The sequence below is a fragment of the Spermophilus citellus genome (assembly GCF_964194105.1).
Source record: "Spermophilus citellus genome assembly, chromosome: 8".
NCBI classification, from domain to species: Eukaryota; Metazoa; Chordata; class Mammalia; order Rodentia; family Sciuridae; genus Spermophilus; species Spermophilus citellus.
This window is the reverse complement of record NC_138189.1, coordinates 97,841,538-97,868,735: the sequence shown is the minus strand read 5'-3', so window position 1 is coordinate 97,868,735 and position 27,198 is coordinate 97,841,538. Positions and strand designations below refer to the sequence as shown.

General features: G+C 36.8%; 1 protein-coding gene across 2 annotated transcripts in view; it reads right to left on the bottom strand.

The window, feature by feature from the left end:
- The window catches only part of COL25A1 (collagen type XXV alpha 1 chain), a 453,131-nt gene that overhangs the window by 188,145 nt on the left and 237,788 nt on the right, over nucleotides 1-27,198 (bottom strand). For both annotated transcript variants that reach the window (XM_081304125.1, XM_081304126.1), the window contains exon 3: nucleotides 20,281-20,360. In XM_081304125.1, the coding sequence (XP_081160251.1) occupies nucleotides 20,281-20,360 (80 nt within the window). The remainder of the gene's footprint in view (nucleotides 1-20,280; nucleotides 20,361-27,198) is intronic.

The window sequence follows — 27,198 nt, the reverse complement described above, 5'->3', positions numbered from 1 at the left end:
CAAGGACTGAGCCCTTAAACATCCCATCATTCAGAGACTTTAATGAAGAAATACAACCAGCTAGCAAGGCAGGCTGAGAAGTGGTGAGCGAGTCAGGAGGAGGACCCTGAGAGAGTGAGACCCAGAGAAGAGATGAGCAAGCAATGTATTTCAAGAAGAAATCAATCAACTGGTCAAATGTGGCCCTGAAAAATTTGATCTGAACCCTGATCACTAAATTTATCATGCTGAAGATAACCAGTGATCCTGAAAAGAAAGTTCCAGCAGTGTGGTATAGAGATGCATACTTTAAAAGAAGAGAATAGGAAACTAGCGTTTGAGAAATATGGACAATTCTTTCTAGGAGTTTGGTTATAAGGGGGAGGGAATGAATGGATGTGACAAAGAACTAGGACAGTGCAGGGAGAAAGAGGTGGGGTCAAGGAAGCTTGTACTTTATGATGTTTTTAAGATGGAAAATATGGTGGCATAATTTTATGCTAATGGAGTTATCCAAAAGAGAGGGAAAAGTGATGATACAGCAGGAGGGCAATTGAAAAGCAATGATCTTAAGCAAAGCAGAGGGGACTGGACCACTGCATGGGTGAAAGGACAGTCCATGCCTGGCAACAGGAGGGAAGGAGGGCACGAATCTCAGTGAATTAGCAGACAAGGTGGAGCAGAGTATGAATGCTACATTCTGATTTATTCCATTTTCTTATGAATAGGAAACAAAGTTATCAACAAAGCTAAATGGGAGGGAGCTACTGGAGGAATTGGGAGCAAGAAAAAGATGTAAAACAGTTAAGAAAGTAAGAGAATGAGTGCATTAGGGACCTGTAATAGACTATTGACTAGCACTACCCTCTTGAGATTAGGGCTCCTGAGTTAAAAATGGTACCCGTGTTCAGAGATGTTATCCTCTAAGCACATTCAGGGATTCTGGTCTTGGTGCCAGATAGGGTGAGCTGGTATTAACTAGGCATGGGATTTTCCCCCAACAGGACAGAGAGAGAGAGAGGGAGAAGATAGAGAGGATTGTGCAAGAATGTGATTTTGATGGTAAAGCAAGACATCTAATCTGCTAGGGAGGGAAATGAGGAAATGGGAGGTGTGTGAGATACTGTTTTCCACTTCTATTTCAGAAACTTCTTTTTATTCTTTCCACATTATTTTTGTGATATGCCCACGAAGCTAGACTTAATAAATTCAATTGCATCAAGACTTTTATCAATTAGTAGAGGGTTGATTTATTATTATTAGTTTTTACTGGTAATGCTTAAACAGATTTTTAAAAACATGCTTTTTAATTTATTTCAACTGTTTTATGCTTCTACCTCATATTTAATTAGTCTCAGTAATACATTTTATTAAAAAAATAATAAAGATATTTATTCAATTAGGACTCAAAAACCACTTATGTAAACTTGGAATTTTTAATATATTCTGAATTTCCTTTTAATTCTTAGATATTGCCTTTAGACATGTTCACGGTGAGTTATCAGAGAAACTGCATGAATCACTCATCCCTACCTTTTCTGTAATAAAGCCAAAGGAACTTTACCAAGCAAGTCGCAACGCTACAGGATGACAGTAGCTCTGTATACAGAGCACAGACAAAATGTCAGAGAAAGAACTCTTGTCCTTGGAGCCCTCAGGCAGCTCCAGCAGGATGGACTGGCCAGGTCTTAAAACTTCACTTTTCCTCCATCATCAAAGGATCTCATTTGGATCAAATCAAGGTGCAGTTAGACCTGGCAGTCAAAGCCCTGGGCTCTAGCCTCTAGAGAGGCTGTTAGCCCTGTGACCTCCCTCCAATTGCTACCTGCTTCTGACCCTTGGAACACCGTTGTTGCTTCTGTCCCACAGCCCCAAGTGGCCTTCTGCTCACTCCACTTATCAAAATCCCATCCATGATGAGGGGCTTATACCTCCTTCACAAAGCTTCACCTTCTCCCCTGTGGCAGAGAACTTCATTTCCTGTGAATATCCACGGATACTGTCTCAATTCTTTTCATGATGTTACAATCTGCCTGAAATTACAGACATTGGTGACTCATCTCTCCTACTATGCTGCATGCTCCTTCAATGGCTAACGAACATGGGGCAGTGCTAATGCTTTTTGTGAACTTCAGTAGGTGCCATGAAGAGCCCCACCTAACCGTTGTGGAAACTAAGAGAAACATTGAGTAACTTGCCCAAGATTACACAATCAGTGGAAATAACTGAGCTACAGACACTCAGTTCTGTTAGATCCTGGAGTCTACACTTTTCTAACTATGAGGTCATACCACACAGTCCTTGGGCAGTGAGAAACATATCATAAACATCTTACTGTAAAAATTCCTCCTTTTATGCATTTGTATTTAGTCAATATCAACTATTTAAATGTCAGGCACCACAGGGATGCTAGATAAACAAGAAAAAAATAAGGTTTAGACTCTTTAATGGGGGACTTATAGCCACAGGCAACACAGAGACTCATAAATTCTTTCAGATTTCCTTATTTTGTTCCTATGCTTCCCAAGCGATTGGAAAACCTTGTAACAGAGGATCAGATTGTGAGAACTAGTTAAAATTCTCTCCTAATTAAAAAAGAATTGATTGTAATGAAAAATAAACCATTTCATTTTAACAGGGAACATTACAATTAGTGATGCTGGGATTGAATTAGAAAATGTAATATTACTGAGAGTATTCTGAATACATTTCTTTTCTTCTGTAATACAAATGTTCTCGGTTGAGACAGAGAATGTAGCTTAGCATTTTTAGAGCCACTGGCTAAATTACCTCTATTGATGAGGCTCCCCAGGTTCTTTGTGAATGATTCTAAATAACTGCTAAGGGATAAAAGAAAGTGTTTCATGGGCTGTAGCCACAGCATGCTCAGGAGTCTACTGGGGAGAGAATGGAGCACATGGCCGCATGCACGAATGGCTTCATCTCCCACCTGGGGCATGGCTGACTGGCCCACTCTGAAATTGTATAAATGAAAGGAAGTAGGCTAAGGTGGACATTTGTATTAATAATTGGTGTGCATGAAGTAAATCAGGTTAGCCCACCAGGTCCTTCTTAAAGGTAGAAAGGCAGTACAAACCTTCAGAAATAAAGTCTGCTAAAGCCATCTTTTCAAAGCTTTTGACAAAAATGCAAATCTGTCATGTTATTTTTTATTTTTATTTTTTGAAAGGAGAGTTCAGGGGAAAGTTTCAGCTCGGTTCACACAGAACACATGCACGTATATACACATGCATGTGAACTCTTCCAAAGACTGTACAGGGACATGAAGCATGAACTAGGACATGAGCAATATGGAGACTCCTTACACACAAAGGCAGTCAAGGGACCTGGTTCTGCCATTAAGACGAGGGAGGATTTTTCACCAATGTCAGAGGGCAGGTGTAGTAGAGTTCTGGGCTCCTTGAGCTCCTGTGTAAATTCCCACATGAGCCATCTATAGTACAATGGAATCTGGTCCCCTTGTTTGCACAGTTTTGTTGCAATGCCTGGAGGGAGCAGTGTAAGGCACTTCCAACCAGGAGACCTCGAGGTTAAGCATTTCAAATAAACCATGATTCAGATTTTCAAAATTTTTCAGGAACTGATAGATTTGGAACATCTTTGCTTTATGATCCAAGAATATCATAAAGAATGAAACTTTAATGTGCCTATTTTCTGATGTAGAAAAAGTCAAGGTGTTCAAATTGTTTTCAACACCTCCTTTTCATGAACAGCACATAGTAGGTAATAAGAAGAAATATTAAACCCATTTAATGATTCTGTAGAATCATGTTTTCCTCTAAACTTAGTAGAAAAAAATCCATTGTATTTTGATGGCAATATCCTTTACCCCAAACACACATATTATTCAATCTTATGCCATTGCATAATAAATTTTGAATCTTACAGGTGTACAAACATTAATATTTAAATAATACTTGAATCCAAAAGGAACATCAGTTACCAAGTTATTCAAGTATTTTAACTCAATTCAACAAGTAAATTCCCCAACCTTCTCTCAACCCCATTGCCATTTAAATTAAGATAAAACCAGAGATTGACAAAATTTTGAAGTCTAAATCAAGTAATTAAAGGATAATCAAGTAATTAAAGAATGCTATTTAAAGAATAGGAAATAAATTCCTTCCAAAGTGCTATTCTACTCCTTAACCCCACAAGTATTTAAGAAGCAAAAAATGTAATAAATAGTTCATGGCTAACTGAAACTCAAAAAACATCTTGACCTACAAATATTCACTTCTCTTAAGATCTGAAACCTCCATATGCACAAACAGAATGCTTATTCTAATCTATCTTCAGTATCACTCAAGACATACTTGTGATGTTGTTTGTGTCAGGATGAGGAGAACAGAATAAGCTGTGAAAAATGTCATTTCTGGAAAATTCGTTGGCTATAGTTCAGCAAGAAATGAATCTTTCTAACAGATGGGACACAATGACTTTGATGAATTGAACTCTTTACTCTATGAAGCATTTTAAAAGATATTCCCTTAGAAATGAATTAATTTAGGTGCAACATACTGAATACCATTATTCACTGTGTCCTTTGTCACTACTGCCAAGTGGTTCTATGTTGGTGTAGCAATGGCCCTCTTCAAAGTCCCACTTGAGCTTCATCTGCAGTTCATTAACTTAGAAAATGAAGAGATAACTTGGATTCAATCTCTAAGATTCCCAACTACTAAACACTATAATTTTAGTGTTCTGTGAATTCTCAGACTTCCCATGGTTTGAAGATTAAAATCTTAGGAAGAGATTCTTCTAAAACTTTATTTTTCTCACTTAACAGAAAAGTTTGAGCTACCAAACATTCTGATTGGAGAGATAGTATCTTGGTTGATTTCTATAGATGCATTATTTTAAAATTTGTTAAGAATAAAAGTTTGCACATGTCAGATGCTAAAACTTAATACTCCCCTATGGGGTTAATATATTCCATAGGCTAGATCTATCTATCTACACATTATATATATAATAAGTTATATATATAATAAATTATATATATGATTTATATATATACTTCTACATATATAAAATATGTATTATATATAATATATATAACTATACATATACATATATAGATAAGTAGCTAAAGTTTTATATAAGTAATATCCATATTATAGAGCTCCACACGATAAAATGAATGGATCATGTCAAACATTCAGCTATTTTTGGTTATAAAGTAAAAATTCTGAAGATTGCCAGTCACAATGGTGCATGCCTATAAACCTGCAACTCAGGAGGCTGACAGGAGGATCACAAGTTTGAGGCCAGCCTCAGTAACTTAACAAGTCCCTCAACAACTTAGTGAGACCTTGTTTCAAAATAAAAAGTGTTGAGTGGTTAGCTCAATGTTAAAGCACCTTCGTGTTCAACCCCCAGTATCAAAAAATAGATTTTTTTTGAAGGTCTGCAATTTAGGATACCATTTAGAGACCGCTCTTGGTATGCTAAAGTATTTAAAATCCTAGCCAGTACAGAGTGAGGCAAGGTGAAAATACTGCACTAAGAGCTGTTCTTTTGCAAGAGATTCATCATGCTGATTTTAATAGTATGCCACCTTTCATAGCTACTGTCAGTCAACAAAAGCAGGATGTAGTGAGGAAATACTTCACACTTGAAATGATGCTTACTTCCAGTCCCGGAACAAGAAACATCCTAATGTAACCCATTGCCCTGACTGCTTCCAAACTCTTCCCAAAAGGAATGCTTCTATGGCCCATGAAGCCTAATTTACTGACATTATAAGAGTGTTAAAATCATTGAAAGTCCTAAAGTAGGCTGCCTCTTGGTGATCACCCTATTTTTAGGGCAACAGAAAGAGGACCTAACACTACAGAGAAAAGGAAGGTCAATTTCCAGTGATAATTTACATGCATGAAAACGTCCTGTTTAATTTATTTTTAACAGAAGCCTAGAGAATGGAGTAATTAGTTATCGGAATTTTAGAAAGTATGAAAAGTTCTGAAATAAAGTATGTAAAGTTCTGAAATAAAGTATGAAATGAAAGAGGGATGAAAGAAATTGACCACTTTTTAAGGATACTTTTTAATGACAAAATAAAAGCCTTCCCTCCTCACAATGATGAATAGGAGGAGGTTTCCTAATTCAGATTCATTTTCCTTGTGTTTTTGATTAAATATCTGCACATAGGAAACTTCATATTATAAGAAATATACAATCTCTGTAGTGAGTTTCCTATAAATTATGATATTTGATACAAGGTCAAGCCATTTTTCATTTTGTTCCAACGATCTGAAATTGCCATCAGCTTATTTATGTTCTCCAAACTCTCTTCTAAACTCTATTAACATCACCAAACTCAAGTTTAAAAAGGGAATTTCTGCACCCTCTAAAAAGGGGAAGCTAATTCCTCTGGGAAAATAACATTCTTAACAAATAAAGCCCAGGGGAATCTCATCAGGCAAAGGGATAAGTCCTCATCTTTCACACAACTTTCAAACTAGTAAACAATACGAGAATTCTAAAATAGTTTCTTTTCAACTATTGCCATATAATGTACAAAGTAAGTTTGTATGCAATGGCAACTCCAGATCAACTTTCCAGACATGGAGATTCAGTGATTAGAGGCTTAACTTTAATATGCAAAGTAGAGGGTTGGATGGAGGTGGAGGGGGCGTCAGGATAAATAATCCACACAACTGGAAGTGGAAGTTTAGGTCATTTCCTATCCAAGGATATATATAGGGCATATTGGATAATGGTCAGACTACCTGAAAGGAAACCACAAGCTGATTAGTTCCACTCCAAGGGATGGTTTTTAAAAACTAGTTCTTATTCTTTACCATTGATTAGAAGTCTAAATGGAAGGCTACATATGGTGAAAGATATATACATTCAGCCAGTTACCACAGAAGGGCGATAAATTATCTGGGGTGCCTGCAGAGAACTCTCTAATCCACTCTTTCAACTTCCACTCTCACCTGTGAAAAAGCCTGAGACTGTATGCCAATTGGTTGTTAATAATGCTCTCTGGAAGGGAGCAAGTTGAAATGGTTCCCAAAACTGCAAATCAAGAGACCAAGTATGTGTGTCTACTACTGTTGAATGAAATTATATATCAGAATAAAAGACCATGTCTGCAGTACAGGGCTCAAGTATGCTTTCATGTGCACTATAAAATCCATGGGTCCTGGGCAGCACAAAGCTCTGGAATGCTTATATTTCTACTCCCAGAAGAATAGCCTAACATAGAAGTAGTTAACGGAAGTCTCCAAAAGGAAGTTTGTGATATGAAATTTAAAATAATTGTTTTTAAATTTGTAGTTTCCAGATTGGGTTTCTACTATGCCTGCCAAACCTTCCCCTTCTTTTTCTGTGGGTTAGCTACACAAATATGGATTTCATTTGGATATTCATAGAAGGAAGTGGTGATTCAGCCACTTGGTGTGGATGCTCTAGTTTTTCCCGTCTCTACTCTCCTCTTTGCCCACAGAACACTGGGAGGTGGGACAGGTCCAGAGCCAGGAGAGAACCGTGGGGGGAAAAAGTCAGGAGGAGCCAGACCCTCGCCTCTGTGGCTTGGTCTGCAGCCCAGGATGCCTGACTCAGACCTCCTGACTGATGCACCCCTCAGTTCTTGGGCACCCCCGACTGCTCCAGGACTGTCCTTTTTCCTCCCTCCTGATACAGGCTCCGGGCAGCAGAAATGCCATCACCAACCACTCTATCTTAAATATAGGTTTCAAATTCTGGGTTTTCTGGAAATGTTTCATCCTCAAATGTGTCAAATAGATCATCTTGTAACTGTTCCCACAGAAGTGTGCGTCTGCATTTATTTGCTGCAGAAAGGTCAGATACAAGCATTCAGAGCTCATGCTCTGCCTACCTGCCATTTAGAATCTGGGCTAGTCAGCTCTGTGTCACCATGCCCAAATATCTGACAAGAACGACTTAGAGGAGGAAAAGTTTATTTTGGCTCATGTTTCTAGGGATTTAGTCATGGTTGGCTGACTTGATTGCTCTGGGACCAAGGTGAGGCAGCGCACCATGGTGGAAGGACATGGCAGAAGAGCGCTACTTACTTCATGGTGGCTGGGAAGAAGAGGGAAGAGGGGAAGGGACCGCACCCTTCCAGAGCATACCCTCAGTGACCCACCTCCTCCAGCCATGCCCCACCTGCCTGTAGTTTTTCCTTTTTATTTTTGGTACCAGGGATTGAACTCGGGATCACTCAACTACTGAGTCACACCTCCAACCCTATTTTTGTATTTTTGAGACAGGGTCTCACTGAGTTGCTTAGCACCTCGCTTTTGCTGAGGCTGGATTTGATCCTCCTGCCTCAGCCTCCTGAGCCACTCAGATTATAGGCGGGAGCCACCGCACCCAGCTCTGCCTGTAGAACATTCAAACTAGGATGGACTGATTGGATTATAGCTCTCACAATCCAATCATTCTACCTCCAAATACTCCTGCATTAACACAGGAGCTTTTGGGGGATATATCACATCCAAACAATAACAGGATCTATGTCCTTTAAGCCTATCACTCCCCTTCTCTGAGTTCTACTAACAGCTGTGTGAAGTAAAACAGAACAAAGCTCTCTGCCCACCTACCTCATAGGGCTGTGTCGTCAAATGATCAATAGGAAACGGTTTAGGCATCTAACATCTAATTGCATTACTGTTAGCCAGGAATGGGTGTCACGTTACACAAGCATAATCTTACCCCCAAAGTTACAAAGTTATTCACATGGAATATGAAAGCTAAATCATGGAAAGGGGTAATGGAAGGAGGAGGAAACGATTTAGAATGGGAAGAAGAAAGAAATATAGGACAAGGGAAAGTGTACATCTGTCATGTTCAGTAGGGATCTGAAAAAACCGAGTTTGAAGCGGTGTTTATTTTAAAACATCAGTGTAGAAGGATTATTAACTTTTTGTGTCAGGTTGATTAGGCTCTGGTGCCCAGCTGTTTGGACAAACACTAGTCTAGATGCTGCTGGGAAGATATTTAGTAGATGTGATTAGCATATATACTCAGTAGACTAAGTAGAGTAGATTTCCCTCAATAATGTGGGTAGGCTACAGCCGGCCAGTGAAAGGGCTTGTGAGCAAAAACTGAGGTTTTTCCTAGAGAAGAGGGAATTCTACTTCAAGATTCAGCAGAGAAATCTTGCCCAAGTTTCCAGCCAGCTGGCCTGCATACAAATTTTGGATTACAATTGTGTGAGTCAATCTCATAAAATAAATCTCCCTACATATTTAGGTTTCCTACTGGTTGTGTTTCTTTGACAATCCTGACTGATAAAATCACCAAGGTCATTTTTATTAGTAAGCCCATTGATCCTTTTTTAAAAAAACTCCTTTGGCATTTTGCAGGACCACGCCAGCAGCTCAGCGTGAAGAGACTAAAACCCCCAGTGCATACTCATTTGTGTCACAATGGGAACAGCGTGGAATCTCTACTCCATATCTTACCAATAATTCAAGCACCAAATATTCAAAACTGAAATCTTTTTTTTCTCCCTAGAAGTCTCCTTTTCTTGGGTTTCCGCCCCTGCAGTGTCCTTCTTTGCCCTCATTGGAGAATCATCCTCAATCTCTTCCCTCTGGGACACTCCTCCCATCCTCTGTATAAATCCTGAAAGTCTCCCTGATACCTTCTCCGAAGAAGACCTCCACATCCTCCTTCCTCTGCTCTTGCTTCTTTATTCTCTGTCCCAATGGCATGACCCAGATTCCACCTGAGAGGGACTCAAGAGTCACCCCCACTGCTCGCTCGTCTTCACTACTCTACCTAGCCGTGCATCTCACCATTTCTACCTCATCAACGCCCCTGAATCTGCCCCATCCTCTGCATCTGCCCTGCTACCATTCTTCCACACCATTCTATTTCCCACCTTAATAGCTGCGATACTGTCCTGATCATCTTTCTCTTCCCATTGCTCCTCCACCTTGGCCTTTAGCATGAGTGCTCTTCCCCAGCCATGCTGCTGCTCTCCTGCTTAACTGAGTCGCTCAGAGCCTGCCTACGTTTAGGGAAACAAATTAGCCTGCATCCGCATTTCTTCACAGCCTGTCTCCCCAGTCTCAGCTCTCACTCCTTACTTTCCAATCTCCCTTCCTGGACTTTATGTTCAAGCCTTACTGAACACATGATTTCCCATTCTTTCTTCTACCTCAAAGGTATTGAAAATGCTAACTTCTCGAAAATACCCACTACTTTGATTTTTCACCTTGATAAGACCTTGAAATTGATTGGATCCAGAGGCATCCCTGATGCCCTTTATATGCTAAATCTGGATCATTTACTCCTCCACTGTCCCCCCACCACACCCTGACATATCATGAACTTATTTCTCTCATAATATTGCTAGGATTTTGCTTTATTTCATTCTCAACAAGATTCTAAGGTCCCTGAAAACAGGGATGTGTATTATTTGCCATTTTATCTCCATTGTACAGCAGAAGAAATGGCATAAATTAGATGCTAGGTATAAGTTCGATGAATGAAAGGATGCTGTTTTAAATAACCATATGAACTAATGATTAACTATCCTTAAAGCATTTCCTGTGTCTAAATTCTACATTATACCTTTTGTTCATTCCCTTGACCACAGGGAAATTCTAACAAAAATTATGTAGAAATAAATACATTTTGTGTGTATCTTTGAGACTCAAAATACTAGCAAGTAACAGAACAGAAAAAGTTTTATGTAATTTAACTCTAAGTTAATTTATGAAAGCAGGAAGATTTGTGAAATTAAACCATGCATTATAAATATCATTTATAAATTAAAACATTGAGACAATCTGGAACACTTTAGATTCCATGGCTTGATACCTTTTAAATTCCACCAAAGGCAAAATTGAAGGACATTTAATAACTAAAGGAAGGGATGCTTTCCATATTCTAGCTCACAACCTAGTTCGGATCAACAGAACATTTTGTTAACTTAGACCAACTACAGGAGAGCTTCATGGTATTAAGCAGGAACCACACTTTGTTTAAGAGGAATCACAGCATTTTAAGTAGCTACTTTAGAAGAATGAGAACATTGAGCTCTGATCATGTGCTGCTGAATACTATCAAATGCTCAGCCACTAGGAGGAAAAAATGGTCAACCAGATCACTCATTTGACCTTGTTCAAATTCCAACATTCACAATGGTTCTGCCTGCTTTTGTTACAGCACTCGATTCAGGGGCTACTTGAATATAGGTAGATATTGCTTTATAAATCCACAGGAGTCCCATAATAATTTGTCCCATAAGATATTTACATGTGTGCTCATATAAACAGCCCTAGGAATTTAGCAATGTGACTAAGCATTTGGTGACAAGAAAGTAAAACAGGCAGGGGTTATGTGACACTCCATTTGTTAGTAGACTGGGTACTACGGTGGTATGCAGGTATCTAATCAATTAAAAACAAAGACTTTGAAACTGATAAATTGAGCTTACTTTTTATTTTTTTTATTTTTTAGAAACTCTTGACTGTAGCTGGGAGTATAACTCAGTGGGAGAGCACTTGCCAAGTATGTATGAAGCCCTGGGTTTATCCTATAAAGTTTATTTTTAAAAAATCAGATGGACATGTACTGTATTCATTTTTTAAAGCACTCTTTAGCTCCCTTTTATTCTACCTACCCACTATCCTTGGAAGAGAGAGGATTCACCCCTAAACTCTCACTTTTTCTGCTTTAATCACCTGACTTCACACAAGAACAGCAGGGATCACGCTTCACATTTCATGAAAGTGAACCTAAAAGTGCTCATCCTTTTATCACAGAGTCTTTATTAAAGATCAAACTTCAGTGTGAAACAAACAGGAATATGAGACAACATAGATAACCAGTATTGTTCCTAGTTAATGAGGTTTCCTTGTACCTAATTCTGTTACCGATGAAAAGCCATGAAGTCATTCAGTGGCCAGAGAAACAGAAGGAAAGTCCATAGCAATGTGGACTAGTGTTTAAACATGTGGAAAGTGTTTAAAATCAAAAGCCTTTATGAAGTTACCTGGCAGGCCTGGTCTCACCCCCTGGTATTAATCCATTAAGTCCCAAGTTTTCAATTTTGCAAAGATTTCAATGAAATCAATACGTGCATCAAAATAGAGCTAATGTATTAATATTAATAACTATCATAATATGTACTATATTTAAATTTTTATAGATGTCCCAGATCTGGAACAATAAGAAAAGATGGGCTAAACCCCCACTGTGCTTATAAACCATCCCTCAACTTATACATTTTGTTTTGGTACTGGGAACTGAACCCAGGGGTGCTTTCCCTCTGATCAACATCCCTAGTCCTTTTTATTTTTTTTTAATTTTGAGACAGGATCTCACTAAATGCTGAGAGTCTCATTAAACTGTTGAGGCTGAGGCAGGCTTCAAATCTGCAATCCTCCTGCCTCAGCCTACCAAGTCACCGGGTTTATAGGCATGTGCCATCATGTCCATCTTGCTTTCTATTTTAAATCTCTTCCGTCTTTGTTTTTTTCTAGTTGGGTTTCTAGTGATAATAGTTTTAATGAATACTCTTTAAATTGTAACAGAGGTCATGTATCTATATACATCTCTCTGGGGATTCTTAAGAAATTATTTCCAGATAGGATATCAGAGATTTCCCTAATTTGTTTACCTTTTCTTCTGAGCTCACAACTGTATCTATCTCCCTGAAAGTTAAATAGGAATCTGATTTGACTCTCTTCAAAGGAATGTGATTAGAAGTGATACAAACCAAAAAAGTGTATGTTTCCAATATTTTTGCTCTAAAAACCCCTCCCTTCTGACCCTCTACTCTCTTATCTGTTTGATGGCTATAGGTCCATGCCCAGGAGACCCTTGGAACCCACATGTTGATGTTGGCCGAGACTCCATTCATCTGGGTCCCTGTAAGGAGAATTGCCCCTAACCACGTATAAGACATGAATCTTTATTGTGGTAAGCCAGTAACATCTCAATGTTTGTCTGCTACAACAATTTAAATTATTCTAAAACAGATGGTATTCAGAAATACCCCACAACAAAAACCAATGTTGCAAAGAAAAATAACATTTAAACTTGCATATCTATTTCTCTTCTTTCTTTTTTATTTTTCCACTTCAACATGCTTCAATTTATCACAGTTAAAATGTAAACTTATTAATTGTCATTGCCACTTTCAGAATTCTAAAGTTCTTCTTAACCTGGCATACAATCTACAGAACCAATAGCAGAGGAAGAATTAAGGCAAATCACTACTAAACATTGACCTCACCAAAAATGGCACCTGAACCACTCAAAAGAGCAGAAATGACATGCTGGGAACCTCCCGGTAGTTGGTTTATAATTATATTCCTCTTTTTCTCCCTCTATTCTAGAAGGCAAATAAAACCTGCCATAGACTATTGTCATTCTATTATAATTTCATCCCCAAGTAGCCTTCAATGACATATTAATTCTCCAGTTTTTCATTTCTTTAGCTTGTCCTGGTGACTGGATTTATCTTGCTATCTTGGTATGTTGTAATGATACTACCTCCTACAAGACGCATCGTTTGCTCTTTCCATCAACAACAGTACCCTATTGTTACAAGAGAAGAGTCCCTACCCATTCAAAGAGTCAAAAGAGAAACAAAAATATTTTCATAATTAAGCAGCAATATAAGAAAGAAGTAAGTATAGGAACTTTTTATGAGAAACTTCAAGAAAATAGGTTTCTTGATTCAAGAGACAAATGTCACACTTTACAGAATTGGCTTCCATTAGATGATAATTAGATGATTCATCATAAGTTAGTTTTAAATAACTGGCAGTAATAAAGAACACATACAAGTTGTGAGATCTACAAGCAACTAAGGAGAGTGTGATATGAACCATACACAACAGAGGATAAAATAAGATAACTGCAAAATAGGTGGTAACATTTAGACCTTACTGTTGAAAAACCTCTTGTAGAAATATGGGGACAGTAAGCTTTTAAGAGAGATAAGCCTATGTTCAAATTCCAGACCTATCTCCTGCTTGATGTGCATGTTTGATCAAATTACTCAAACAGCCCAAACCTCAGTTTCCTCCTCTGTAAAACACGTGTAATAAATTTCTAGGTCACAGGGGTAGAATGAGAACTGGTAGGTAATGTGACATATGGTAGGTAGTTGCTATCGATTGTGGTTATATCTGGAAAAGATTTACTTTATTAAAAATCATATAGATTTCTTTTTTTTCAATTTGAAGTAGAAATGTCAGTGTTTCTTCTGAACGTTCTACGGAGACTTCTCTTCCTAATTCATTTACCACATTGGCAGAAATAGCACTGTAAGCTTAACTTGGCCGAGTCTGCTTCATTCATCTGTCAACAAGATTCTAAGGTTCAAACCGAGTTGACAATTGTGGAAGGTGGATGGAACGGAACTGCTGTGCAATGGCGTCATGTTTCACACCTCAGAGGGTTCTTGCTACCAACAATAACATCATATCTCTGTCAGTCAAGCATAATTATAGGGCTTGATAGACTGATACCAATAAAACAGCCAGTTAAAAAAGGTCTCCTGACTCCCTTCCAGCTGCATGTATAGGACTTGCTTGATTCTGTGACTCATGAATAGTACAATGGTACTTCCTTTTGGGACAAAAGGACAGAGGGACTGCACCCCCTCCTGACTCTGAAAATCAGAACAGGAAGAAAATTGGCTCCATCTGAAAACACTGAAGTTATTTCGTAAATTTTTTATCAAACCCTTTACTTCTTATTTCAATATGAATATATTCTAAAGATATCCAAAATAGGAGTGCAGTTTCATAGTCAGGAACACAATGGTCAGGCATATCATCATTTTTGCAAGTAACAGTTGTCACATTTGAGTTAGACACTCAAAAAGCCTGCATAGGGTCCTTTAAAGCATTATGCTTATACTTGTTACCTTTAGGAGAAAGAAAACAGAAAAAAGTATTTGCTATTCACATTAAAAAAATTACATATATTGTCATAAAAGTGGCCCATTGCAGCCATTTATAGCAGAGACTCCTATGGTAGTAACATGTTTTTGTCAAAATGGACAAGGTTGAATAGCTTCTTGTAGAGAAAATTGATACATGGGATCTAATGCAAGTTGCATTTCAAGCTTTAAATTATAAGTGATCTCAACATGCAAGAATATGGAAACTGACAAGAGAAACATATAATTACATATCCACACATAATTCTAGAGTGACATATGCAAGCTTTCCAAAATATATCAAATGAAGATATAAATGCAAGGTTGCTAAACTAAATTTTATCATTATGTATGATTTTCTTTTTTTCTTTCTTTTTTTTTTTTTTTGTTAAGTCTTATTTGTTAATCTTACTTGAGACCATTACATTGGGAGGGCGAAGAAAATCAGATGACTTGACTCTTTGTGATAATGAGGGACAATTCGATCTGCCATCCTCCCCTTGGGACAACCAGTCTGTTGCTGTTTGTTCCTTCAGAGCCGGTGCCCTAATGCCATCTTTTGTATAATGAGAAAGTGAATGACAAGAGAATCACATCAGGATCCTCAGTTACACTTCATGATCCTTCTGTTCACAGGAAGCCACAGTGCCTCCCATGCTCAGGGCCTGAGGAAGTTTATTTACTTGCCATAAATTATATGCCAAGAAGCAAGATTATTCAACTTTTCAGATGACCTTTGGACTTTATGTTTAGAGTACAGAATGATGGCAAGAGCATTTGTGATTAAAATGGCAAACAATATCTTGATGTCATATCCAGTATCTTATTTGGAGAGTATGTTAGTCACCCCACAAAAGCTAGCTTTTCCTTGCTGTGGCCAAAATGCCTGACAAGGACAACTTAGAGGAGGAAAAATTTATTTGGGGCTCATGGTTTCAGAGGTTCAGTCTGTGGTCAACTGAGTCCTTTGCTCTGAACCCAAGATGAGGCAGAACATCTGTGGAAGGGTATTACCAAGGGAAGCTGTTCCCCTCATGGTAGTCAGGAAGCAGGGAGAGGAAGGGAAGGGGCCCCAGGAAGACGAACTCACCAACAGCACTCCCCCAATGACCCACCTCCTCAAGTCAGACCCCACCTGTCTATAGTCACCACCCAGTCAGCCCAGTCAAACTAGGACAGATCTATTAGGTTACAGCTCTCACTACCCAATCATTTTATTTCCAAACATTCCTGCATTAATGCAAGAGCTTTGGGGTTTTAGGGGACACCTCATATTCAGAGCATAACATGGAGATAGCTGAGTGATATTTTAAAAGACACAAAATCAGGGAGATTTTTTTTTCTAAAAATGAAATTATATAAACTGACAGATATCAGTTCATAGAAAACAAGTAGAAGGAAAAGCTATACATAAAATTAAAATGATGCTAAAATTAGGAGGAATAAGATCACTAGAAATTAAAATCATCAATAATTGAATACTGCCTTTATATAAATATGTTGTTAATAAGTATCTAATCATATTGCTATTGTTCATTATTTACTCATTCATATTTACTCAGATACAAGAAACATAATGGAAATTTGTTATAAAGTCATTTAATTTGTACCTCTAAAGCAAATTTTAATAGAAAGCAGATAGTTCTTAGAAGTCATGGATAGGGTTTAGAAATTAGAGTCTCAACCAGATTTCATTAAGAGATATTTAACCTACAAGGGCCATATGATATAGGATACTAAGTACTATGGTAACATCCACTGTATTAGTAAAGATACCATAGTTGATTTTTTTTTCCTCTCTTTTCTCCCACTGAACATTATTGGAATGATAACATCAGAGGGTTGTTGAGAACAAAATGAAATTACATGTCTAAAGTGCCTAGGCTATAGCCTGCTGTATATTTAATAATGCTAGTTCTCTTTCCTATATTTAATAACACGAGGACAATGGAAATCTTTAAGTCGAAAATTTGGACTAATAGATAGCTAAGAAAGCAAGTGCTACTTGAATTTTCAAAGAATCAAAGAAGAAATATTAGTACCCTGGCAGAAATGAGATTTGACTATCTCTCCACATGGTAAAAATGTATGTTACACAAAAATGTCTTGAACATGCTACTCTAGCTGTAATCTCTGGGTTTTTTCCTGGATAGTAGTGGTTTATTTCTAGTTTTAAAGACAGAGGCTTAAATAGGAAGCCAAAGAGTAAAGACTCCTAGACCCAGAGTATGCCATCTGCCTAGCATTAAGCAAGAGCTGAAAGTCAGTTACAGAAGCAAAGACTTTCTGACCGTGATTTATGTTCCATCCTTGAATGTGACAGGAAGACTGCAAAAGATATTTGGAAGCCAATGCTTCCTCTGAATCAAGTAAATGAGTATATGCTAAGCCCCTCTCCCCAGACCATGCTGGCCTGTTAGGTAAGTTGCCAATATGGAGTCTTTGAATCCTGCAGCAAACTGGCTATCTGAGATGAGAAAATATCTCAAGGCCAATGATCATTGCTACTGTAAAGGCACGGTGCACAGAATAAACTCTGGGGTCAGACAAGAGATATCCAGGATATTACTCAAAAACACATCTAGCTCAAAGCTGACAAGATAATCTGTTCCTGTGAGTGCAAAGCAGACTGGAATGCTAGAGCTATGACCTACTCAAGGAAAGAAAAAAAGAGAGTGAAACTCTCCAAGGGCTCCATCTCAGACTCTTTATGCAGGCAAAGCTCCAACAGACTTCAAAGGGAGTGTTGCTAAGGAGGGAGGCCTGGGCCAAGCCCACAGGGGGTATCACTTCCGAGATCCTGTTGCCATCTACATTTGGTGGACTGGCAAATGCAAATATTTCAGATACGAGTTTAAACAGATGAAAAAAGAAGTGTGAAATAGCTTGGAGATTTGCTTGCAAAAGAAACCTCAGAATTCCAGGAAAAGTATTTAAAATCGGAAGCTTCTTAAGTTATCCCCAATGTCCCAAGTGAGTAATTGGTGTGTGATAAAGGATCAAAAATTAAATTGTGTTTTAAACGGTTACATATTGCACTCCAATCTTCAACATATCACATGATCCCCAAATTGTGAAAAAACAAACAAAAAAAATTCTTTCAAATTTAAGTACTCCTAAAAGGTCAATAACATGTTTCTAGTTGAAACGTAGATAATATCTTGATGCTTTAACCAAATTTTAACATACATGATGCTGCTGATTAATATAGAAGAGCCAAAGTCATCAAATATACTTACAGGAGGACCTGTGGGGTAAGGGGTGGAGAGAGAAGAAAAAGAAAAAGGGAGATATGAATTAGTGAGTGTGCAAAATGCTAAGATTAAATAAAAGCTTGAAAGATCTTCATCATTCTCATCACAATACAAGGGACATGGAGGTTACTAAGAACTCAGTGATTATTGGTCATTTTGTTCTAGATATGGACTTTTTTAGGTCATGAGCTCTTTGAGACCATCTCAGAAAAATGCCTTTATACTGGCACAAAAATTTTACATACAATCTCATGGGATTTTCAGATTCCTCAAGATCTGTTTGTCAATTACTGAGAGGGCCATCATTTTTTTTTGGGGGGGGCAGGGGAGCCAGTACCTGGGATTGAATAGGGATGCTCAACCACTGCACCACATCCCCAGCCCTATTTTGTATTTTATTTAGAGACAGGGTCTCACTGAGTTGTTTAGCACCTCCCCGTTCCTGAGGCTGGCTTTGAACTTGGGATCTTCCTGTCTCAGCCTCTCAAGCCGATAGGATTTCAGGCATGCTCCACCATGCCTGGCCAATTATCTTAAGTGAAGTCTGTTCTATTATAAGTTTAGATAAAATATGAATCAAGAAAATCTTTGGTTATTTAAGACAGACCAGTTAATGAGAATTGATATCTAACTTCTTGAGTTAGGTAAAACAGCCAAATCAGAAATGTACCTGTGATTTGTTTTAAGAATCCTTTTCATTCTTAATGAAAATACAATACTGTCAAAACATAAAAGACTAACTCCTAGTGTTTCTGCCAGGGTTTCATTAAAACTATGGATTCTCTTCAAAACCCAGGCAAAGTCTAAGAAAATCTCAGTATTTCCTGCACTATATGTTCAATTAAAGCACCAATTCTAAGTAGCAAAGAAGTTGAGAATTGATTTTTATGTTTCCAATAAAACTTTGCATAAGCATAAATTTCTTTTTCCCTTAAATGCTCTCTTTCTTATGACAAAAACGTCATTTCCATAATTATGTGACTTCAGCAATATTTAGTCACTTCTTTTACCTCAAATTTATAAAGCAGCCTATTAAAAAAGTTTGCACTTGGTGAAGGGATACCTTTACAAGTTTTCAATTATTCAGTTTCAATGAGGTTGAAAGATAGCTTTTGAGGATACTTTTAAAGAAATCCAGCAGCTGTATGGCTCACATTAATGAATTTTCATAATCTCTTTTTAATTTGACAGTTCTTTTCAAAACGGAAAAGGAAATGAGACCTCCCCAATCTCCCAATTAATCTGCTGTCTGCTCCTCCTGGGTTAGTCTCCTAAGGTTTCAACACTCAGTAACTGACCATTTTGAATACTAATAAACAACTTATAGAAAAAAAAATTCACAGCATGTTACAATCAAACTTTAAATTACCTTACCATGAAAGTAGGAACTAATGAGCTGATAAAAACTTCATCTGGCCATTTACATTTTGGGGATCTTAGACTTCATAAAACAAAATAGTAAGTGAACTTACCTACTGGTATTATCGTGGTTGCAAAAATATTTTAATTTGGCATTTCCATTTTGGTTTGCCTATAGGGATTTGGCCTGAAAGCTAAAATGACTGGAGAGGGAGTCAGGACCATTAGTTCTGTTTCAAGTTTGGCTCATAAAAATTGCATGGCCTTGGAGGGATCACCTGACTGCTCCAGGCCTCTGTTTCTTCAACTACAAAATGAATATGCTGGATTGAATACCAATGCTCTTGTCATCACTAGAAGTTTTCAACTATACAAGAAGGATCAAAATCCTCAACACTTAAAAAGAATGGGAATAAAAGCATGACAAAATTGTGCCAGTTGGATGACATAATAATAAAGCTTTCCAAGGCATGTGCCTCAGTGTCCTAAGGCAGATATTTTTGCAAAAATCCTGTATTTCCTGACCACCTACAGAGATGGAAACATGGGCAATGTCACCACACTGTGCGCAGCTAAGAAACCCTCCAGTGGGCACAGCAAAATTGGGAGTCAGTGGTTATCAAACTGTAATTAATATTTTGTAAACTTCTTATGACTTGATAAAAACAAGAAGAGTAAAAAAAAAACCTCTAAGTCTAGTGTAGAAGATTTAAACATACACTCAACCTCCAATAAGGCAGTAATATCATTAATTAGAAGAAACAGATGTGGGGACCTCACTGGAACATGAATGACACAGCAGCTGAGAGACTTACCAGATTCTCCTCTCCGACCCCTCTTCCCTCGTTTTCCCGGAGGACCTGAAATACAAAGAATACATTTTTGAGTGTACTTTAACTTTTTTTCCTGGGGTGGTGGTGGTGGGGCATTGCAAAATGGTTAGTACATAATTTCTATATATTTTCTCTCTGTTTTAAACCACCAACTTCAAAAAGAGACCTGATGTTTGTAAAGAGCAATGTTGTCTTTAGTGTTTCAGCAACACTGCTAAGCTCTATTTAATTATAAGCTGATCTGATCTTAACATTAGAGTTAGAATTTTTGTTCATCCTGCTTAATATCATCAGTAAAGAAAGGTTTTGCTAAGCAAAGTGTTAGTATTGAGATTTTGTTTGTTAAAAATATGTATTTTCTGAAAGTTTTAGTATATTACCAATAGAAAGTACTGATTCCCCAGTGACTACAGTTTCTGCTCAGTCAGGTTTATCATAATCTTTCTGGAAATATGTAGTTAGCCATTAATTAAATGTAATATCAGTCAAGGAAAAGAGCTGTAAAATATTTCTATTTCATTACATGTGAATATACTGAAACTTCTTTAACTGATAATCACTTGAGTAAATTTACCTCTCTTAACTGCACTGTGTTTGGATAGTAAGTTTAATTTTTCTAGAGATGGACTCATTTAATGAATAGTCTTTGTGAGGATGCTATTCTAAAAATACAAAAAAAAACTTTTTTCCAGTGAGTTGACTCTAAGGACCACCAAGCTGGTATGTATCAGACTTAGCACAAAATTCTAGACATTCATAGCTTTCAAAGCCATTATTCTCAATTATATAATTTCTGTCCTCATTTCTTTGGGTAGGAATAGCTTCCACTGAATTATGGTTCAGGCAAATAGAAGAGAATAATTAGCCCACCATGAGAATGGAGGGCCTATAATATTGTTGGGGGAAAAGGCCAAGGAAAATAGAGAGCTGACTGGATTTAAAGCATGAGTTGCAGTATAGGCTTTAGTACACGTGACTCTCAGTGTGACACAGAGCCACCAGCTTACACATGGAAACACTATCCTGAGAAATGAAAACATCAGTGGGCCAGTTAGTTTTCCCCCAAATCCTCCAACAGGATATGTCTGGCCATAAGTGTTTGGGAAGAGGGTTAATCAATTGAGCAATGAAATAGATTAAATATATTAGGAGAAGCTGCTTTGAAGTAAAATCCACAACTGTCATTAGAAATTTCAGATTTCTTTCTGTATTCTGGGTTAAGGGAAGGTGTTTGTCATATTCAAGGTATTCTTGGTCAGGTTAAGAACAGGAAGAGAATCAAAGAACTAAGTATTCAAACCTAATAAGTCCTAAATAGGTATGAAAAAATGTATTTATACACTTACCCAAATACACATATATGCATCTGTACATATTGATATTTTCTAACATATACAACTTCCTTAATATTAGTAATCAGATTTTTTGTTGTTGTTATACAGAGTCACTTAAACTAAGAACTGCTTAAGAAACACTGTGTAGTTAATGATGTCTGTGGTTCACTTGGTAGGAAAAGTAGTAGAAGGCACTGTAAGAGAACCGTTGACCATTTTTCCAGAATAGAATAGAGAAATCCTAAGATGGAATTTCAACTTCAATTGACAAGTAAAAACAATACCCTTTAAATACATAGAAGGAGAAACTTGGGACTATCAAAAGATAAAGAAAAAATATTAAAAATTACCAGACAGAGTGACAGAGAATTACAAAAAGGCAGGCATTCTGACTGCTGACGGACTCACAACAAAGGTGACAGAAGGCCCCACCCTAAATTTTAGGACACATCTTGTCCTTACTTATTTATTGGAAATTAGCTTATTTACTACTTTTCCCCTCAAGAATCTTCCTTGGGAATGGTAAAATTCACCAAAAACAATAATTTAAAGAGCTTGAAAAAAGTATTTTTAAAATAACAGATTAGGAAAAATGATCAAAAAAGCAATGGTATCTTTTGAAAAAAATTAAATGACAAAGGAATAATATTTCTGAATCTCTCTGCCTTAAATATTCAATCAGAAGGCTTAAAGAAATGAATTAAATGTTGCAGAAAATCTGTTACCTTGAGAGTTGAAACACAGGGTGTAAGGAATTAGAACACACTTGGCAAGACAGATATCTATTGGAGAGAGAGTTTTACAAAGAATTTCAGAATATTTGACAGAGAAAATGAAGCTAAATTATGAGACGATGAGAATCTAAAATATACTGGATTTGCAAATAATATCAAAATTGAAGAAGAATATATTACAATTACAATAGGAAGGAGAAGACCATATTGAGTATTATCCTGAGTGCAGTGAACTAAAAAATTATATGAAACTCCCAGAAAGACCTAGATAAAGATCTTGCATCAAGGAGAATAAATTGAATTTTGATGTCTCTGTGTGGATAAAAGAATTTGATCTTGCTTCTGAATTTAAGAGCAAAAATAAAATTCAAAAATGAAATGGATGAGATGAATTTGACAATAGACAGCTGGCCTATAAGAAGTGAAAAGACAAAAGATCAGAAAAAAACACATGATGAACGTCTTCTGAACAAAAGTGATATTAACAATAGTTGGAAAAGACAGTGACCATTTCCATTCCAAACTGAGTGATAAGTATCAGTCAGGCATCAACTATAAGAATAAATAGAGTGGGCTGGGACTGTGGCTCAGCAGTAGCACATTTGCCTGGCATGTGTGAGGCACTGGGTTCCTTTCTCAGCACCATGTATAAATAAATAAAATAAAGATCTACCCAACAACTAAGAATAAATAAATAAATAAATAAAGTAGCTAGAACAGGACTCTTATTCACTGAATTTGGCCAGAGGTTTGTAACAGAAAATTCCAAGCAATTCTATCAGCAGAAAGACATGACTCTGCAAAAGAAACAGATTAAAAACTATGAATGAGAAGAGAAAAAAACAGAAGCTATCAGCAAGAAAGGAAGTGAAACTTCCACACAGAGAATTTATGCATTGAAGAATGAGTTCTAGAAAATAGAGGGAGACTACAAAACCAGATTGCTCTTCAGGATTAGAAGATTCATGGCCACTGCCACTGCTTATGTTTTAGAAAGAGTTTTTGCTAACTTTGCAAAGATGATGCAAACAGTCTAAGAGAGAAATTGTTTGTTTGTTTTTAAAGCAGCCATAATGATAATGCTTTACAGACCAGTTGTTATAAACCCAACAATAGACAGATCCAGGTCATCAAATAATATCATGGCAAGGCCTTTTATAGAAAACCAGTGATTTGGGCCTAAACTAATATGGTGTGAACGCTCTACTCCTAACTAATGATATACTGTGTTAAGGCTCTCCTCTAAGGTTAGAAGTAAATCTGTGCCTATATATAAGCTTTCATGTGGCCTTGCGGGTGGGTGGTTATTAGAGGTACTAAACGTGCTGATCTGGCTTATCTGATTAATTTCACTAACCTGTTGATTCTACCCCTGTTTTTATGCATCTGTTTATTCCTCTCTGTTCCTATCAGTATTGCAAGATCAAGCTTAAACATTTTTTATTTATTTGGTTATTTTTATCTTTTATTTCAGAGGACTAGGAATTGAACCTAAGACCTTGCATGTGCTAGGCAAGTTGGCTAATATTGAGCTACATCTCCAGCTCCAGTATGCATTTAAAAGCAGTAAGTTCAATTTAAAATTTGAAAAAAAATTGACAAATTTAAATATGTCAATACAAATATGTATTGACATGTTTCAATGGCTAGTAATAAAAATACAAAAATTGTTAGTAAAATTATTCAGTGTATTTTAATTACAAACAATAAAAAGGAAGACACTAAACTTTGATTTTCATACTCTAATCAGGTCAGATCAGAGTTTTAATAATGTGAATATTTATGATGTCCTAATCCCCTAAAACTAAACTTGTTTTGTCAAATTCCTAGAGGATATTTTAAAAACTGAATAAAAATACCCAAACTTTAAAATAATTTTATGGATATGCTTTTTATAAGAATGCTTATATTGAAGCTTTTATATGGGAATTTTTTGAGAATTCCATATAAAACTTATAACAAAATATATTTTTAAAATTATGTCCACTCAATGAAGGTTAAATACAACTATGGGTGGAGCTGGGGATCCAAATCATTGGTAGAGCCCTGGTGTAGCAGACACAAGTTTCTGGGTTCAATTCCCAGCCCTTCAAAACCAAATTAACCAACCAAATATCATGCTTAGTGAAATAGCCAAATCCCCCAAACCAAAAGCCAAATGTTTTCTCTGATAAGTTCATGCTAATCCATAATGGGGGGGTGGGGAAAATAAAAGAACTTTAGATTGTGCACATGGGAGTGAGGGAGGGGAGGGGGCAACAGGATGAGAAGGGTGGGGGAATGAGATGGACATTATTACCCTATATACAGGTATGATTACATGACCAGTGTAACTCTGCACCATGTTCAGCCAGAGAAAGGAGAAGTCATACTCTATGTATGATGTGTCAAAATGCATTCTACTGTCATGTATGACTAATTAGAACAAGTTTTAAAAATTCTTAAAAATTAACCAACCAAACAAAAAACAAATCCAATGTGACCCATGGAAGGTAATAATAATAATAATAATAAATTATTTGAGTGGCTAATAAATGAGTTTTTATTAACAATGTAAAATATTAAGTCTAAAGCCAACTGACTATGTACTCGTTTAAATGTAAAACGAAATACTCTTTTTATGTAGTAGCCAAAACAGGTTATGTTACTGGTTTAAAAGAAAATGAGCTGATTATTCCAGAATATAGTTTTCACTGGGAGATTCTTAAAAAGGAAAACCTGATTTTCTGGCAAAGTATGTTTTTCCTTTTTCATGAAATATACCAAGAATAAGACTCTTGTTTTTTCTATTTTTTTTTTAATTTTAAAGCAAGCAGAAATTTAACAATTGCTGATGTTTTAAATAAATACAAGTGACATATCAGAACTTTGAGTCTAATTCTCAAAATAATGTGATCATTATGAGTTGGGAAGAAATAAGAAATAGGTTGAAAGGATAAATGAAGGAAGGACCAGCGAAAAGACAGTACTTCAGAAGTTCTGAATACTTTGCCAGGCCTGTCACTCTCCAACCCAGTCTCTCTCCCAGGACTCTTACTCCCCTAATCCATGGAAAATGTGTAAAGCCACCTTTGTATTGTTAATTGCCCCCCCTCAATGAATAAATTACACAAAGAAAGATACAATATCTGGAAGAACCTACCATTTAGACAACTTTACAATACCATCTACCAATCAGATAATGAAGACCATGTCAGCCGAAGGATCCTGAGATTGAATAGACCACCAGAAGCCATCTTGATATCATCCCTTCCTCCCTCCCCCCTACCCCTGTCTCTCTCTGCATTCAAGGTCCATTTCTCCCTTGAATTCATATTCCTTGCTTTACTCCAAAAAGCATCTCCCTTGAGGTAGCTGGCATTCTCCCCTGAATGCACTTCTCCATTCCTATCTGTCTGGCATGTGCTGAAATTTTTTTCCTTCACTTAAGCCAAGTCAAGTTCCCCCTTCTCTCTGGGAATTCCTTGGACCCTTTTCTGGAAACACCTCATCTCCTGTGACAATCAGAGTTATTTTCCAATAGGTTAAGAGTTTCTATTGCCATAGAAGAAGGCCAATAAACAAAAATTGCCTTCTAAGACATCTTCTCGGTTATCTCAATATAATTTCAGTCCTAGTTGAGGCAAGGTTTAAATGAAACATTTCGAGTTCATTCAGAATTAACTGATTTTACAAATTTTATAACTAGGAAAAATGTTCACATTTATGAGACAACTGAAGCCTCTCACAAAAACACATTGGAAAACTACTGCACTTAAATAATTCAAGAAAGAGATTTCCCAGCTCAATGCAATGAAGGCTTTGGGCTTTATGTAGATGCTTTGTTTCCAGAAATGGAATTCCTGCAAATGAGACATTGCCTTTATTGCTATTTTTAATATTTGGATAATAAATATAGTAAAATATTCAATAGAAACTATTCAAGACTACAAACAGCCTGATGTTGCAGTTCATTGACTTTTTTAATGAGGTCTGATGTGACAGTTGTTATTTCTATCATTCTTTTCCCACACATAAAGTGTTTCATTATTATGGGACTAGAATGTTTTACCCCATGATCCTACAGGGGATTTATCATGACTGCTTTTTTAAATTTTCTACTTGCAGGGGAAGGAGCTATGTATGAGATGTCAGACAGTAGGGGCTGTGAAATAGAAAAGATGTGTTTCTTTGTGAGATTATGTGCTATGTAACAAGCATGGTTACTATCTCTACAATGTAATATATCAACATGAAGCTACGCAGGAAAAAATTTCCCAAGCTACGCAGGAAAAAAGTTTAAATATGTTTCCTAGGTTCCATGTTTTTAATGGAATTAAGAATGGTAGACAATTGTCTCATAAATGTGGATATTTTTCCTAGTTATAAAATTTATAAATATCAGTTAATTCTGAATAAACTTGAAATGTTTCATTTAAACCTTGCATCAACTAGGACTGAACTTACATTGAGAAAACCGAGAAGTCTTCGAAGGCAATTTTGCTTTGTTGGCCTTCTTCCATAGCAATAGAAACTCTCAACCTATTGGAAAATAACTCTGATTGTCACAGGAGAAGAGGTGTGTCCAGAAACATAAAATTTTAAACAGCAACAAAAAATAAGATTAACCATTAAATGTATTTTTCTATAGGCTCAATAAATACAAATAATGTTAATTTTTAATTTATCAGAGATGGAAACAATCTTCCTTGTGGAAAATGGGGAGGTGGGAAACAAGCTAACAGAAACACTGTTTTCATCAATGACTTTGAAAGATTTTAAGGTTTTGCCAAATATCTGATGAATGAATTAAACACA